At 42.4% G+C, this 16,443-nt stretch overlaps 1 protein-coding gene across 1 annotated transcript in view; it reads right to left on the minus strand.

The window, feature by feature from the left end:
- Positions 1 to 6,820: 6,820 nt before the first annotated feature.
- LOC115910587 (maltase-glucoamylase, intestinal-like) overlaps positions 6,821 to 16,443 on the minus strand; it is a 59,824-nt gene continuing 50,201 nt past the window's right edge. Inside the window, exons 19-23 of the mRNA XM_030960837.1 lie at positions 16,048 to 16,178; positions 15,152 to 15,240; positions 14,076 to 14,125; positions 9,638 to 9,796; positions 6,821 to 6,880 (exon numbers count right to left, since the gene is read on the minus strand). Of these exons, the coding sequence (XP_030816697.1) occupies positions 6,821 to 6,880; positions 9,638 to 9,796; positions 14,076 to 14,125; positions 15,152 to 15,240; positions 16,048 to 16,178 (489 nt within the window). The remainder of the gene's footprint in view (positions 6,881 to 9,637; positions 9,797 to 14,075; positions 14,126 to 15,151; positions 15,241 to 16,047; positions 16,179 to 16,443) is intronic.

Raw genomic sequence — 16,443 nt, forward strand, 5'->3', positions numbered from 1 at the left:
TTCTTTCCTTTTTACTTCCTCTGAATTCATATTGAAATGTCTATATTTTATCTGGGCCTAATTTATTTATTTTAGTTTTTAATACTAGGAGTTTAAAGACCTTTTATGGATGATTGAAAAGCAATTGTGGCATCATGGTCTACCAAAGAAGAACTACAAATTTATGATCTCAACTCTTGATATAGAGGGAAAATGCTCCAAAATGGCATTATTACTGCTTGGAAAAAATATTGGGACAAAGGTTTAAAGGAAAAGTTCAGACAGACCTAAAGTGGGCAGCTATAGCAGAACTGAGAAGAACTTCATCATCCACCATCATCTATTGATAAAGAGAGGATCTGGAGAAGGCAACTGATAGAGTATTTCTCACAACAGTTTTAGTAATGGTTATTCAACCACAGATGTCCTGTTAAGTAAACATCTCCCTTGGCAGACACAATGTAGTCTAATCATTCCTGACCACGAAATATCAACTAAGAGTGATATCTGTGGGGACAGCATGAAGAAAAATCAGGGCCCAACCACAGAAAGGGTAAAATTTTGAGTAGCTTGCCTGGTGCGAGCAACCTTCCAGATGTGAGTTCCAGCATTATCGCAAAACACCAAGTTCTGCTCAGCTTTGCAGTCTTGTTTGATAAGTGAGAAATAGATTGCATTTCACAGCACTTTCCCAGCTAAGAGGCCGGTTCTTTGTTCTCCAAATAATCCCTGTATATGCAAGAGTTTGAGATGAGCAGCACATTTAATTTCTGCACACCCTCATTCTCTCCCCTCCATGTGTGTTTATGTGGGGGAGAGGGAAGGAAAAGGTGGGACGAAGCAGCGTAGTCCTGAGCTATTGGCAAGAGACGGGAAAGATTCTTCTGTATCCCACAAGCTCTGGACTTTGGTCTCACCAAAAACAGGAGGTGGGGCTGCTATCAAGTGCTTGAAAATTGCATGAACAAGAAGGAGTGGATAGAGCAGGAAACTTAGCAGGAAACTTTACTTCACACATAGCACCCCAAGATGGTTTTGGTACATCCCTGAAGCTCCATTATATTTGAGCACAAGCTACAACTGCAACAACCTCCCAAGCAAAGTTCACTGAACTGAAAGGACACACAACTCTCATTACTTTTGGATTTTTTTCCATTTGGGTCTTTCTGGTAGTATAACTCTGCAAAAACCTTTTGAGAGTGTCTATATAATCCCTTCTGGGTCACCAGGAAAAGCCTCACCATCTGTCTCAGGCCTGGAACTGCTCAGAATAGCTCCAAGGCTCCACTCCTGCTACCCATGCACCTCTCTCTGCCTCTGCACTCTCAGGGCTTCTCCAGCTGACTGCACTGCTCCCAGGAAAGGACATTTTCCTGCCCTCCCTCCTTCATGGCTTTTGCTGTGCCCTGAGCAGCCAGGACAGTGCACAGGAGTGTTTGGGGATCTCCAGCCTTGCTATTTGGAGCTGTGCTGTCTCCCTAAAATTCACAAGGCTTGCTCATTTCACTGAGTGACCAACAGGAGAGGACACTGCACTTTTTTTTCTTTGAGATACTTGTAGGATGACTTCTTGGTAGCCATGGGGCAGTGGCTGCCAAATCTGGGGCATGACCTGGGAGACTTACTAGAGTTTATATAAGCAACACTGCATCTGCGCTAGTTTTAATCTCTATTGTTTCTTAGTCCCTAGAGAGAGATTCCATGTTTGTTGGCACATCCTCTGGCAGCTCTATTTCACTCTTGGGATGGGAATGTGCCCCACAAGAGAAAGCCCTGGCAGTCTCCTTTCCTCTGAGCCCAGCAGGTTCATCTCACCTTCATTTCCTAATCCTCCACCAAGGATTTGCATTTCATGCATTTGCAGTGAGCACAGTGGCCAGTCTCCGGCCAAGGTCTCTGTGTGTCACTGCTGAGGCTCCAGACACCTGGATCCAGGAGCAGGGAAGCCAAAGTGCCGCTTCCCAGGCCAGGCTGTGGATCCTGGTGGTGGATCCTGGTGGGTCCATGCGCAGGGGGGCATCCCAGGAGAGGCTGCATTCAGGCTTGGATGATGGTGCTGAGCCCTGATGTGTGACTGTTCCTGTATCCACCCCTGGTCACCAGACTGCAGGGGAAGCTGCCATTCATGGATGTCACATCACCTTGCTGTGTCACACCAGCAGCTGTGTGGTTTTTGTCCCTGGGCAAGGGATGAGGGCCAGGAGCGGGGTCACTGCTCCCCAGAGCCAGGACCAGCTCTGCTGTGGGAGATTGGTTGTTTACCTCATGCACACTCTAGACCCAGGGATATTTTTCATCTTTGTTGCAGACCTGTGAGCAACATGAGGGGCAAATAGTCCCTACATGAGAATGGCATTGAATTGCTTTAATTTTCAGGCAGATTCAGGTTCTACTTGGTGACAGGAAAAATTAATTACCAAACCTTCACAAGAAGTTATTCAAATATATTCAAAATATATTATATACCAGTATTCACCAAAAAATCTGATAATATCAATGACATTTTGTAATCTTTGTAGCTATGTGGAGACCTCCAAAAGCACTTGTCACAGAAATCTCCATATGTTTTGAAAAAACCTACAAAATGTCCTTTCATTATTCATAATCATGAACCCAAAAGAGACTGCTGTGATCACTTGGCATGACACAGGCTAGGGATACAGTTCCAAAAATCTCCTGAATTACTGAGCAGGAGCATTGCTTTTAGAAAAGCACCTGCTTCTCTTTAAAAAATTTCTTCTGCAGGAGAATTCACCATAGTTCTTGACAAGCTATTCCAACAATTAAAATAGAAGTGTTTGAATTTGTCTAATTTTTTTTAACAGACACCAAATCTTACCTTTGCCAATTTCAAGAGCTTCTGCCACTGCATTTCTGCCCCCTAGGTACACTGAGACTCTCACGGGACTGAGCCTTCTCCTGGCCATTAGAGACAGGTTGAGCTCCACAGTGCATTCACAAGAAAATGCTTTTTTTTTTTGGCAGCCTTTCGGACATTGTTGTGGCTTTACTTTGTGGCAAGCTTATTTATGTCAGTTTATTCCACATATCTCTGACACCAGAATAGGACAAAGTGTTCCAACATGATGGTACCAGTATGACAGATGAGTTATAGCATCTCTGCCTTTGCTTGTCTCTATTTCTGAGGTTGCTCTACCTCCTTTTTGATTAAACCTTTTATTGGGAGCTCATGCTCAGGTCCAACAAGCTCCCACATCTCCTCCTGTGTCTCCTTTGCTGTAGCAGAGTCACATCTTCTTTTGTCTCTTCTTCATTCCAAGACATGCAGTATTTCATCAGGCCATATCAGAACAGATTTTTTATGTCTGGCTTAGTGAGCACAGCATAGCAGAGCCCTCTGTGCACATCCCCTTCATTTAATTTGTTCTACTTCAGCCAGTGTAGCTGATTCAGGCTACCACCATCTTTTCATGTTACACAAAATAAACCTTAAATCAACATAAACCTTTTGCAAGAATGGACAGTGGGGATCCTTTGAGATTAAACCTAAAATCATCCATTTTAGATGAAAAAAATGAAGTGTACAGGGAGTAGTATGGAGAATGTTTATTTTTCCTTTCTCTGCAGAAGAAAAGCCTAATGACATATTCTTAGGGGTCAGTGTACCTTGGCTGGTGAACTTCTGTGTTCTCTCTATGGCTTTGTAAGGCAGAAGCATAGAATCACCAGGGTTTTGAAATGCAAAGTAAGATTTTTTTTCCCTTTACATTTCAACTCCTTCAGATTCTGAGGAACTCAGCTGGTGGGTTTTATGGGTAACAAAGGCAGGATGGAGAAAGCAGCTGACTACCAATGCTTTTAAATCCCAGCCTGAGAAGTTCTCACTCCACTGAAAAGCTGTAATAAATATAATCCACACCAACACTTGGGGAAGTTCATTCTTTCATCCAATATAACCTTAAAAGACAGTAAAATATTTTTCTGTAGATTCCTGGGTTCACCTCATACCACTTTTAACAGGTGATCAGTATTTTTTGTTGAAGTTGTTATCCTTTTTACAAGAAGAAAAAGGAAATTTTTGGAATGGGAAGGAACAAGCAGTGTAACCAGAACTTCAAAGAAGTGTAGATGATCCAAAATTACACCTCACCTCAATGCTCAGAGAGGATAAATAGCCAGATATACACACATGGCCACACAAACTCCAGTTTTCTTTGATGTCCCTATTACAAATGCTGACCAAGGGCTGTCTTGCTTGCATTTATGAAGTAAATATGTGAAATCAGAGCCCAAGGCAGATGTATTACTGACTAGTGATTTCCTGTTGTGTTCACTGAAGCTACAAGGCACAAAATAACAAGAAAGGAATAAAATCCAGGTTGTAATACAAGCATGAACAGCACATTGATGCTGGTAGGAGTGTATTTTTCTGCACTTATTTTATTAAGATATATCTGCAAGTGCCAGTTTAGTCACTGATTTCACAGAAAACTTGTGAACACTGACTGACTCCACGTTTAACCAGCAAAGAGCTCTTTACAAAAGTGACATCTCCAACATCTCCATTGCTCTCCAGCCACATCTCGTTTCCACACCAGTCTCCTTTTTCACCATTTGTCAGCAAACTCACCACCTCCCCTCTCCCAGTCCTGCTTTTACCCCACACTGTAAGCCAGATTAGAGAGAAACCCACTGAACAGAAAGAGCCCTGCTCACAAACCAACCAAATTCTGTTCCCCAGTCCAGGCCAGAGTGTTTACAAATTTGCTTTCTCTAATAGATTGGTGTCTTACTCTCTTTGCTGTTTTGCCGTGGTGAGGAAGTAACATCCTCGTATTTGGAGGAAAACTGAGAGCAGGTACCTCTTAGGTGCCATTGCTGCAAAGACACATGGAGGAGATTGGGTTCTGCACAGGCTGGTCTGCTTTATGGGTCCCCATCCATCCCACACTGTCAAGCCATGCAGCAGTTTTCTGTTTGTGTCTGCAACGTGCTCAGGGTGAGCAGGCACGGGGCTCTCCCAGGCAGCACCAGAGGATGACTGCAGTGTCATGACTGACAGTGTCTGTGGCCCGCAGCCTCTGGACCAGCACCTCCTGTGCTGCTGGAGCCCCTGCTGGCCTTGCTCTGGGATCTCTAGTGCAGAGCCATGACACACAGTGCAGACACATCCTCTGGGCCTCTGCTGTTCCTCAGGTTTGTGCAGCAAGCACTGCTCTGTCTGGCTGCCTGCTGATGGTGTTTGCTCCAACAGAGCTTCTCCTCCTTTCCCCTGTCCCAAACACACAACTCTCACAAACCCTGCTAACATCATTCCTCTGCACAAGGACCTTCATTTGCAGAGTCCACAGACTCAGTGGCACACTTTTCAAGTGTTTATTTCGTCAAGGACTGTAGTCACGTGCTGTATTCTACAGCAATGAAGATGGTCTGTTTATCTGTCACCTTGAATCCTCCTTCATCCCACTGCCCATATTCTGCTCTTCCTCAGCCCTTTCACACCATCTTCAGCTACACCTTTTTTTAGTATCTTATTTTCTCCAGCTTCTTCCCACAAAAACCCTGAAGTGCAAGTTGCTTTCTCTGCACTGTGCAGAGCAAACATATCTCACATCAGACCTTACTGCTGTTGCAGCGTGATGCAATATCCTGTTTTAGCTATCCCAGTCCTTTCCCAGGTGTGGCAATACCTTCTCCCTTCCCCTCCCCTTGCCTCCTGCTAAGTGCTGTCCGTCAAGCTTGACATTCCAGCAAGGGCGTCGTGTGGTTGGCTAAAGTTCAAAAGATGCCCCTCAGGCCTGGGGTCATTGGCCTAGCCAAGTGTCACTTGTCCCCTGAGACTCCCCCCCTCCCACCTGATTGGTGCCATACCTGCCCCTTTCCTTCCCCTCCCCCTGAGCTTAAAAGGACACTGAGACCATGCGGTCAACATTCTGTTGGAGCCGTTACCAAGATTCAGAGATCTGTGACCCTGGAATAAAACTCTGGATTAAACCCTCTGGCAGAATCCATCTCCTTTTCCCCTTCACCTCGCCTAAACCCTTTCCATCAGAGGTAAAACCTGAGTTCCTGCTTGCCTGGACTTGTTCCAAGTGCCAGCTGCAACATACAGCCAGCCAAAGGTGTCTCTGAGGTGAAACACCACAGCTGCCGCCTTTGGTCAAGCAGCAAGGGTCAGATGAGCCCAGGCACGTTCCACCCTGTAATATTGGGATCCTGTTCCAATACTGCAACCAGCAAAGACTCTGGAGAGACCCAAGTCTTAAGGTTCCTCCACAAGACCCAGCTGACTTTGAGAAAGACATGCCCAGGCTGCAATCACATTTCAGGATGGAGAGAAAAAGTGAGTGATCCCTGTAGTTGCATATCTTGTAGTCTGAGACAATGGGCTGATTTTTTAGATATGATTATATAATAATTAATATAATATTATACTAATATTGATTAGATTATATATTATATGTATTGCATATTATATTAATGGCAGGTTATGTATTGGGCTATGGAAATTAATTGGTTGTTCCTTTTTTTTCCCTACCATAGCTTTGAAAAAAACCCAAACAGTGTATGCTGTGTAGAATACAGCCCCACTGAGAACATTTCCAAATATTATCTCCATTTTGGTGAGACAGAATTTTCAGGATGATTTCTTCTATGCTATTTTGAACACACATCAGTTTATGTTAATACTCACTAACTACTATTGAAAATTTTATTTGAGTAATACTGAGTTACAAATACTACATAAAAAAAGATCAGTCATCAGTCACCAGGTTCATATGCTATGTTTTACTAATTTTTTTTTTTTACATTAAAATCAAAGTGAGATGAATATCTGAGGGCTAAGGATGCTAAATTAAGTCAGTGTGTTCTGACCATTCTAGTGTAACTTAATGTTGAGTTCCTTAGTAAGTGGAGCAGAAATCCGCAAAACCAGTTTCTGTGGAAAAAAAGAGACAAAATAATGAATTATGTTAGTGTAAAAAAAACCCAAAACAGTTCAAAACAGAGATTAAGAAGTGACATTTGAGTTTAAACCTCCATGATTTCTTTAAGGTATCTGAGACTACCTTGATGGCAGTATGCATCTTTCTACTGTTGTATCCAATTCAACATCCCTTTTAGAAATTCAGGAATGATTTAAAATTAATCAATTACATGATTTAAATATTAAATTGTAAATACAGTATCTGTCCTGCTCTCTCCCTGTTCAGTGTTAAATTTAATGTATTTTGGGCCACTCACATAATTTCCACTTTTAGTACTTCACCAGTTTTATCTTTAGGTTTCTGAATTAATAATCTCTTAAAATGCACAATATCCATTCACACCTCTTTGCCAGCCCACAAATTCGTGTTAATATCAACAGTCTGTGCTTACTTAAATCACTCCTTCAAAGATCTAATATTTTCATCTTTCATCAGAAACAGCTCTCTACCACTGCTTGGTGAGTTGGAATTCCACTTCTTGAATAATATGCCTTTTCTTCAAATACAGGGAAAAATCCAGACAAAAGTACTGCAAACCCATCCAAACACCAATCTGAAAATTGCCAGGCAGCCAGAGAGGCTACTCCAGACTGCAAAACTGCATGGACACTGGGAGCTATGGATGTTGGGAGCCTCTGCACTTCCCAGCAGAGGATGCAAGTGTGATAAAAAGAACCTTCCCTATGCCCACTGTCAGCACAAGCCTGGCCAACAGATGTACCCTTCGAACATCCCTGCTGCAGTCACTGTACAATGCCTTAAAGCATAAGACTCCAGAGGAAAAAACAGATAACAGACTCCTAATAATAGGAAGATTCTGTGATATTGCAAATGTCAGATTAGGGTAGTGCTGCATGAATCAGAAAGAAGTGGCTTATTACTAAGCAACCTGTTTCTATTTATATACAAATAAATATGGCTCAATAAGCACTTCAGCACTGCTATTAGGTAAATTTGCTTTCTGTAAACCAAAACCAATATGGTCGAAGTTACTTTCTACTGCAGCCCTTTAAACAGTGGGGTCTCTGCTTGTAAAACTATTATACAAAATGTAATCTCACTAAGCCTGTAAGAAAGTGGCGAATTTGCCCTTTGCATTTTATTTTTTTAATTACATAAATAAGTATTCAAGATCTAAACCCAAGCTGCTGCTAGTGCTCTTTTTAATTTTTTTTATTATTAGAGGGTCAAACGTGAGAGGAATATAGGTAGTGACACTGTAACATCTGTACAGGGATGGTGGGAGAGGTTTGACTAAATCTCTCAGAATTCCTCTCAGAGAGGAATATATTTAGCTGGTGTAGAAAATTTAAAATTTAACTTTCTCGTAGTTTTGGATCCCTACAACATCAGCTTGGTGGGTTTTTTCCTACAGCCTTTGAAGTAGATCTCAAGTCACCAAGATGATATTTTGCTCTAAGATTTTAAATTATATTTTTGAGACAAGCTTATTAGTCTTTTAGAATCATTTTTGTATGTGAGGCTATTAGTCTGCAGTTATCTTCTGGATATCTGTAATTGGTACCTTCAAGCACGTCTCAATGGAATGTTTTCTTTACCCTGCACATTTATGTTGCTTTCAGCTTGCCTTAGAGGCTGTTAAACAATTTCTTCCCTTGAGGCAATACTGATTATGTTTATTTATGACATTGTCTCTGAAAGTGAGATTTTTACAATTCTCCAAGGCAGAAGTTTATTCTCAGCAATTTTCTTCCTTTACAGATTCCTTCAATAAAATAAATGGTAGTACCAGGTATGTAAAATGGGGATCACTCTTTGGTTACAAATGAAGCTTAATCCCTAAGCCAGGTGGGTAGGGTAACATAAGGTGTGACATCCACTACTTGTTGCCTCAGTTATCTTTCACTGCATGATGATTTAGTGACATTTTGCAGTGTTAACATCAGGAGTTCCCTAGATGCAACCAGTGCATACAGACTGTGAATGACCACTTCAGCTTGGTGGCTGGTGACAGATATGGGACAAGTGGCCAGAGAAAAGGAAGCAAAAGGGTTTGCTGCTTTTGTCTATACTGCTGTGCAAAAGAAAATTGGGACCACAGAGGCTGCTGCTGCTTAGGATTTATTAGGGGTGTTCAGTCCATCCTCTCTGGAATGTCCCCACACTGGTGCCAGAGGAGCACTGCACAAGCAAGGCATGCATTTTGTTCTGGAACACTGAGGCTTGGGACTTAAAGATGCTGAAATTTTACGTCTTTGGAAGATAGGGAGGTGTTCCTTAGAGCCAACGACACTGGAGTAATTTTTGGACACCAAGTAATCATGAGAAAAAAAATCCAAACCACTTCTTTTCAGCAGCAGATAAAAAACTTTGACAAGATTTCTCATTTTATCAGAATGATAAGAATGCCCATAAAACTGCTAACTGTGCTCTCAGGTCATGGATCTGTATCTTCTTTCCAGTATTTCAGTAGTTTGAAAATTTGTGTAAGTGGCAGACATTAAGTAAAAGAGAGTGCAGATACATAAGCAAAGATTAAAGTTTCCTAAAAGAGTTCTTGCTTTTGCTTTTTTTTCCTCTCCTAAATGTCAGACTGTTGTATCAAGAATGGGCATCTGGTGTTACTTCAAAATGTAAGGGGGTGTGGATGAGAAACAGTTCCTGTCCCTCACTGACTTCATCTCTCTCCACTGTTCTTCACCCTCCTTTCCCTACGTTTTTTCTTAACCTCTCAGTTCAGGTCTTACCCCACCCATCTCATAAGACACAGCATCTCGACGGATGGATTTTCCATTCAGAGACACAGCATGAGGTCTCCATTTCAGGCCAAGGATGGTAATTTTGTTGTACTTCAGAGTGTCAGCTCCACGGTAGCCATCTTTAACTATTTCTGTCTTCAGGTGTCCCTGGAAAAATCCACAGAGAAAACTTTAGCACCATTACAGCTCTTTAGAGGTGACTTTCTGCACACTTAGGTTTCATCCTTGTCACTGAACATACACAGTGTCTTCCAATGTAGACATTGAAGTCATAAAGGAAAAAACAACAGTCACATTAATTTGTACATAAGAAAGGTTTCATGTATGATTATAAACTAAGAAAGTAAATCACATTTACAGCATTAATTGGATTACAAATAAAAAAACATGTCCAAGAAGACATATTTTTCTACTTTTAATAAATGTAAATTTTGTTCTTGTACCCATTACAGAGTACAGTGGCATATGCAAAGCCAAAATCCAGATACAGAGATTCAATTAGTGACCTTAAGACAGATTTAATTAACATCCCAAAATAGCTGCTTTAAAACACTAGTATCTTCCACAAACAGCAGCTGCTAGATGTTTTGCCCCTATTTTATGTATCACATCTCCTGCTAGAAATCCCTGTTATGTATGTCCCAGCTTTAAGAGACTAAAGGAACATTGTATGTCCACAGAACTTTGCTGTACTTTTTATTTACCATACATCCCATATTTAGGGGTGTACCAAGAGGACATACAAAGTCATTAAGCAAATTCATTTGGATCACCAGTGACAGTAATTTCCCATACATGCAATGAAGAGGAATCATTGCATTTGTTATGTGATCAAAGTTGTTGAGGAAATAAAGATGAATTACACTGCTCAGGAAATGATGGATGGCTATGCAATCATGACTTTTTAAAAATATGCCAAGGAGAAACCCATGATGCAACCTTTTGCATAAATTAGCTTATGTTATTTCAGTGGTGCATTGTAGGAGGGGAGCAGGAGCTAGATCACAGTACACGTAACTTAGGGCTGTGCTTAGACTGCTTATTTCAGGCATCCACACTAAAAATAAGTGCTAAGCCCCAGCACACTGATTTAAACTGCCTAAAAAAGGAATGTTGGCTATTATTTAGCAAATGGGGAGAGACCTGCGAGAGCATTTTTTAGGGTACCTATTACATGTGCTGTCTTACTCCCTCTGGCAGAGCTCCAGCACAGAGGGAGGCTCAGTTTAGAGAGAGCATCTCCCTATGGTGTTTTACACTGTCTCAGGTGTGGCTAAGCAGGACAGGAAGCTCAGGTGGCCACACTGACCCAGGAAGCACAATGTAGTGCTGAACTCAGCTCTCAAGCTCAAAGGCCCAAGGCAGGACTCTTCAGCAGACACCATTTTCCCTGACCAAGGTTTAGAACTGGAGGTCTTGGGGAAACAATCACAGAATATGCTGACTTGGAAAGGACTCATAAGGATCATGGAGTCCAACTCCCTGCCCTGCACAGGGCAACAGGATGGTCTGGATGGATGTGACCTGCTCCTCCCCAGGCATCTGACAGTTGGCCAGGAAGGTCCTGACTTCTTGTCTGAGGCACTTCTGGATATCACTCAAAACTCCATAAATGCAAAGCAACATGAAGCCCTTGATCTGATGCCAGGAGCCAGGGTTTCTGTACTCTGAGCAAAAAGGGTCATGAGTTTTCTGCTTACCATGTAGCTCTGATCCTATCAACTTCACCTTTTTTCTCCCCTACATTTTCACCCTGAATATTGGACCAGTTTTAGGAGAAACTTCCCTTCAGGCTATCCAGTCACTTAGTGCCTAATGCAGCCTTTCAAAAGCTCTCATTTTATTGGACAACCCTTCCATCACCATCCCTTTAGTACACTGTGGACCCACCTGGTACAGGCTGAGCATACCTGCCTTGTCTGCCACCCCTGGGGATCAGGACCTCCCTGCTCATCCCTGAAGCATAGTGGATCTTATACAGGTGGATCAAGTATTCTTCTAGCCTGGTGGGCTTCATGTAAGGGAACACTTTGACTTAGGTCACTTAGTCACTATGCATATTGGAGGGGATATGTCAAGGGAATTAAAATGCCAACTGCAGTGAGACAGCACCACAGAGCAGGAGCTTGAAACATTCTCTGAGAATTAAGTGCCTGCCCTTATCTTGAATTCTTCTTTACACTTTTAAGTTATTTAAATGAAAATATAAATTAAATGATCTAATCCTGTAGCCGTTACTTTTGCAGCACCCCATCCTGGGCTCAGAGTAAATGCTGTGATGTCAGACCTTACCAGCAAATCTCTCAGGGAACGAAACTTGAGAGTTCTCCTAAAACTAGGTGTGATTAAATTATTCTTCCACATTTTTCAAGAATATAGAAATGTGCAACAAATACTAAGACCTTCATACATTTCTCATACTTGAAATTGCTACTTGAGATTGACTGTTTTCTTTATAAACACATAATAAAGATTCGACATTAAAGATTACTGGAATGCAGATAGGGAATTTAGTCATGGATTTACAGGCAGAAGTCAAATATGAGCAATGAGAAATGGAAGTGCCAGAGAAGCAACAATCTAATTTGCACAGTTCAAAATTTAATATAAAACTGGATATTGTTTTTCTGTAGCCTTACTGCAATAAATTACTATACTATAAAAAGTGATTTTTCTTCCTTTTTGCTGTTGAAATACCCTTTTCTTCTGAAAAAGAAGGAATATTTTTTTCTTGGTAAATCAAGAACAAAATAAGTTAAAATTAAATTTGAAGTCTACCCATGTGGTGTTAGTTCCAGGAAAATAGCTCATGAACATACCAGGCTACATAATAAAGCCCATTGGCCTACCCTGGAATGCTCTTGCTACTGGAAGACCGATCTTCTAGGAGCAATATCACAACAGGGGTTAACATGATTTTATTCTTTTGACTATTTTCTATAGATTACTTTGGGACTTATAGGAATACGTGGCATGAAAATCATGTAATCATTTAGGTTGGAAAATAGCTTTAAAGTTATCAAGTTCAACTATTAACCCAGCACTGCCAAGTCCACCAGTAAACCATGTCCTAAGGGCCACATCTACACATCTTTTAAATAACTCCAGGGATGGTGACTTCACCACTTCTCCAAGCAGCCTGATCCAGGGCCTGATAATCCTTTCAGTGAAGAAACTTTTCCTAATATAGAATCTAATCCTCTCCTGGTGCAACCTGAGGCCTCTGGTCCTATCACTTATTCCTTGGAAGAAGAGACTGACCCCCATCTGTCTCACCCTCCTTTCACACAGTTGTGGATAGCAACAAGGTCTCCCCTGAGCCTCCTTTACTCCAGGCCAAACACCCCCAGCTTCCTCAGCTGCTCCCCAAATGACTTGTGCTCCAGACCCTCCACCAGCTTCATTGCCCTTCTCTGAACACAAGATCTGAGGTGTGGCCTCACCAGTGACAAGTACAGAGGTACAGTCATTGTCCCAGTCCTGTATATTTCTGATACAAGCCAGGATGCCCTTGGCCTTCTTGGCCACTTGGGCACATGCTGGCTCATGTTCAGAAGGCTGGAGACCAAAGCATGCCATAGTCCATATACAATATCCTATTCGTTACCGAATGCTAGACTGGCAGATGAAATAGCATCTGTAGAGACAGGTTACTGAAGTAGTTTTTTTTACAGTAACTCCCACAACTTACTATCATATACTTAATGAGATTATGGTAGATATATTTCACAGTATTTTACTCGATTGAAGCCTTGACTGTTGGGCTTTTCTACAGGTCTTTCTCAGGACATGTCTGCACAGAACTGAGCGCTGTGTGAAAGGCATCAGTGCACTGATCCTGAGCTAATCTGTTCCTGTGCTGCACAGAGCATCTGATCACCACAGTGGGTTGCCAGAAGCATGCTGGATCTCTCCACAGGACACCCACCATGGGAGCAGTGTCTGTGCTGTCAGACAAGGAAATGTAAGCTAAAGAACTGAGACTACATAATTCTCTGCACCACAAAACAAAAACATTAAGTGATCGAAGTTAAAAGGTTGCTGGAATATCCTGAAGAGAGGAATCCAGCTTTCTCCCACCTGTCAGACTGAAAGTCACTAGGTGGAACACAAGAGAAAGGTCCCTTGACCCCAGAAGCTGCATTAAGGGGGAAAAAACATTGAAAATGTGAAAAGTTGAAAATTTTTTTCACATTCATATTGCAGCAGGGACATTAATGACATGTGTCACTATGATACTCAATGAAGTAGACATAAAACTGCAGGATCATAGTTGAATTATTTTGTAGCTAGCTGTAAATGAAAGCATTAGGTAGCTTACCTGGTTTATAGACTGAGTTAGAAGATAAAGATCAGCACCTTACAATGGCTACACTAAAATACAGCTACCTATATGTAAGTAGGTATCTTGTACGTTGCCACTTACTTTGCTGAATTTGTATTTAGCCAAGAAGTAGTTCTCATTTTCAATAGTATCTGTCAAAACACAAAGCAAGGAGGATTCATATCAAAACAGGCAGCAAAATCCATAAGCAGTTCACATTACGGTAGCAAGCAGCTAAGGTCAAGCTAAGATGATTTGTGGGCTATTTAATCTCTTCCTCTAGTCTTAGGTTGATCTCAGGAGAACACAATGTGAGAGACTGCCCTCTCTAACAGATCAACTGCTCCCAGTGTCACACATTTCTCATATCAAAGCACTGACTTCAACAGTAATCAGCTCTTCACCTTCACAGAATCATAGAGTAAGATGACTTAGAAAGGATCCTCAAGGATGATCAAGTCCAACTCCCAGCCCTGCACAGCACCATTCCCAAGAGTCACACCATTTGCCTGAAAGCATAGCCCAAATACACCTCTAGAACTCTGTCAGGCTGGTGCTGTGACTGCTCCCCTGGGAAGCCTGTTCCAGTGCCCAACCACCCTCTGGGTGAAGAAACTTTTTCTGATATCCAACATCAACCTCCCCTGACACAACTTCAGGCCACTCTCTTAAGTCCTGTCACTGGTCACCACAGAGAAAAGATCAGGATCTGTCCCTCCTCTTCCCCTCATGAGGGAGTTGTAACTGCAGTGAGGTCTCCCCTCAGTCTCCTCCAGACTGAACAGATCAAGTGACCTCAGCCACTCCTCATAGGGCTTCTCCTCAAAGTCCTTCACCATCTTTGTTACCCGCCTTTAGATGCTCTCTAATAGTCCTTTTCTCTATTGAGGTGCCCAAAGCTGCCCCCAGCACTCAAGATGAGGCTGCCCCATTGCAGAGCAGAGCCGGACAATCCTCTCTCTTGCCCAGCTGGTGATGCTGAGCCTGATGCCCCCAGCACACAGGTGGCCCTCCTGACTACCAGAGCACTGCTGGCTAAGGCTCAATTTTCTACTGCTCATTCTGGGGTCAGTTCTCCAGCTATTTCTAGCAGGAGGCAGTGCCATTATGCTGCTGAAAGGTGGCCTGAGGAGAGCCCTGTATGCAGGCAGTGCTTCACAGCAGGGGACCAGGCTTACCAATGGAATCACCATCATCCCAGAAGAGAGATCCAGAAGCTTTTCCTCGTTCATCCAGGGCAATAATGAGTCCAAATGGGTTCAGGCGGCTGTTGACAAACATGTTGAGAATTGTCACTACAAACCTGTGGGCACCGTCCCTTCCAAGCAACTTAACAAAAACTTCTGAACACAACTCCCTTTTCAAGGTTACAAAAAAGGTCATGACAGAAGAATGACAACAGCGTTCACCAAAAGGACTCTAGAAGTGATGGCAAAATCTTTGCCTTGCCTTGTCCTACTGACGTCTAGATTCCTCATGTTTTGAATGCTCATGTGGAAAGCTCCCCCCCTTTTGTGGCCTCAATGTACAATAACTCGATGGTCTGGGAGTCAACTGGCAACCAGTACTGCCTTACTATGGCTGCTGCACAGTGCTGGCCCTCTCCTTCCTACTCAGATTAGCTTCTGAGGATGGTTCAGATTTGAGGCCAGTATATTATCCATTGGCATGGGGAACTATTTTTCCTGAAGAAAGATTTGAGCTTTCCCACCTTGTTTACAGCATTTGATAAATTCACCCAAGAAGAATTTTGTTTTTCCCCTTGCATACATTTACTCTGAATGATTGACAGCAGGTCAGTGTGGCAGTAAGAGGTGCAAAAGCTTTTCTGAGCATATTCACAGAGCCGGGAGTAGGCGTCAGCTGTGCTAACAGGGACGTGGGTCATCTCTGAGGTGATTTCTCCTAATGAAATGGAGCGAATACTGGTATAAAAATACTGTACTTATCGCTTGGGATGGCAGCTGGGAGCTGCAGATAGTCTCTCTTCTGTACTTTCTTTTGATTGCTCTTTTGACTGTCTGTGGGTCTGACCCACACCGTGGCTGTTGGTGACAAACACAGGTGACGTTACCTCTCAGTAGTGGTGGTGGCTGGTGCCTGCTCCGGCAGAATGTACCCTCCACGGATGTACAGAGGGATCTTGTCCAGTGGGGCATACACAGTATAATAGCCCTTCTTCCAGGAACTTGGCACTTTACGACCCTACCACAAAAATTAATGCAGTTAAAAAAATGCCAATCCAGACAGTATACATACTGAAAAAGAGAGCAAAGGGTAAATTTTCATTTCAGTTACATCAGTGAAAAAAGCAAACTAAAATATAGATTTCAGGACTGTTATTCTAGTTTCCTTTTTAACATGAAAGAGGATCTAGCCTCTGCAGTTATCCATATGCCTGAGATAGAAGCATCATGACTGCAAGATAGCAAATGGTCTTTAAAACTGGTATCATTATTCCATATGCTGT

The sequence above is a fragment of the Camarhynchus parvulus genome, chromosome 1A (genome assembly GCF_901933205.1).
Source record: "Camarhynchus parvulus chromosome 1A, STF_HiC, whole genome shotgun sequence".
In the NCBI taxonomy this organism is placed as follows: domain Eukaryota; kingdom Metazoa; phylum Chordata; class Aves; order Passeriformes; family Thraupidae; genus Camarhynchus; species Camarhynchus parvulus.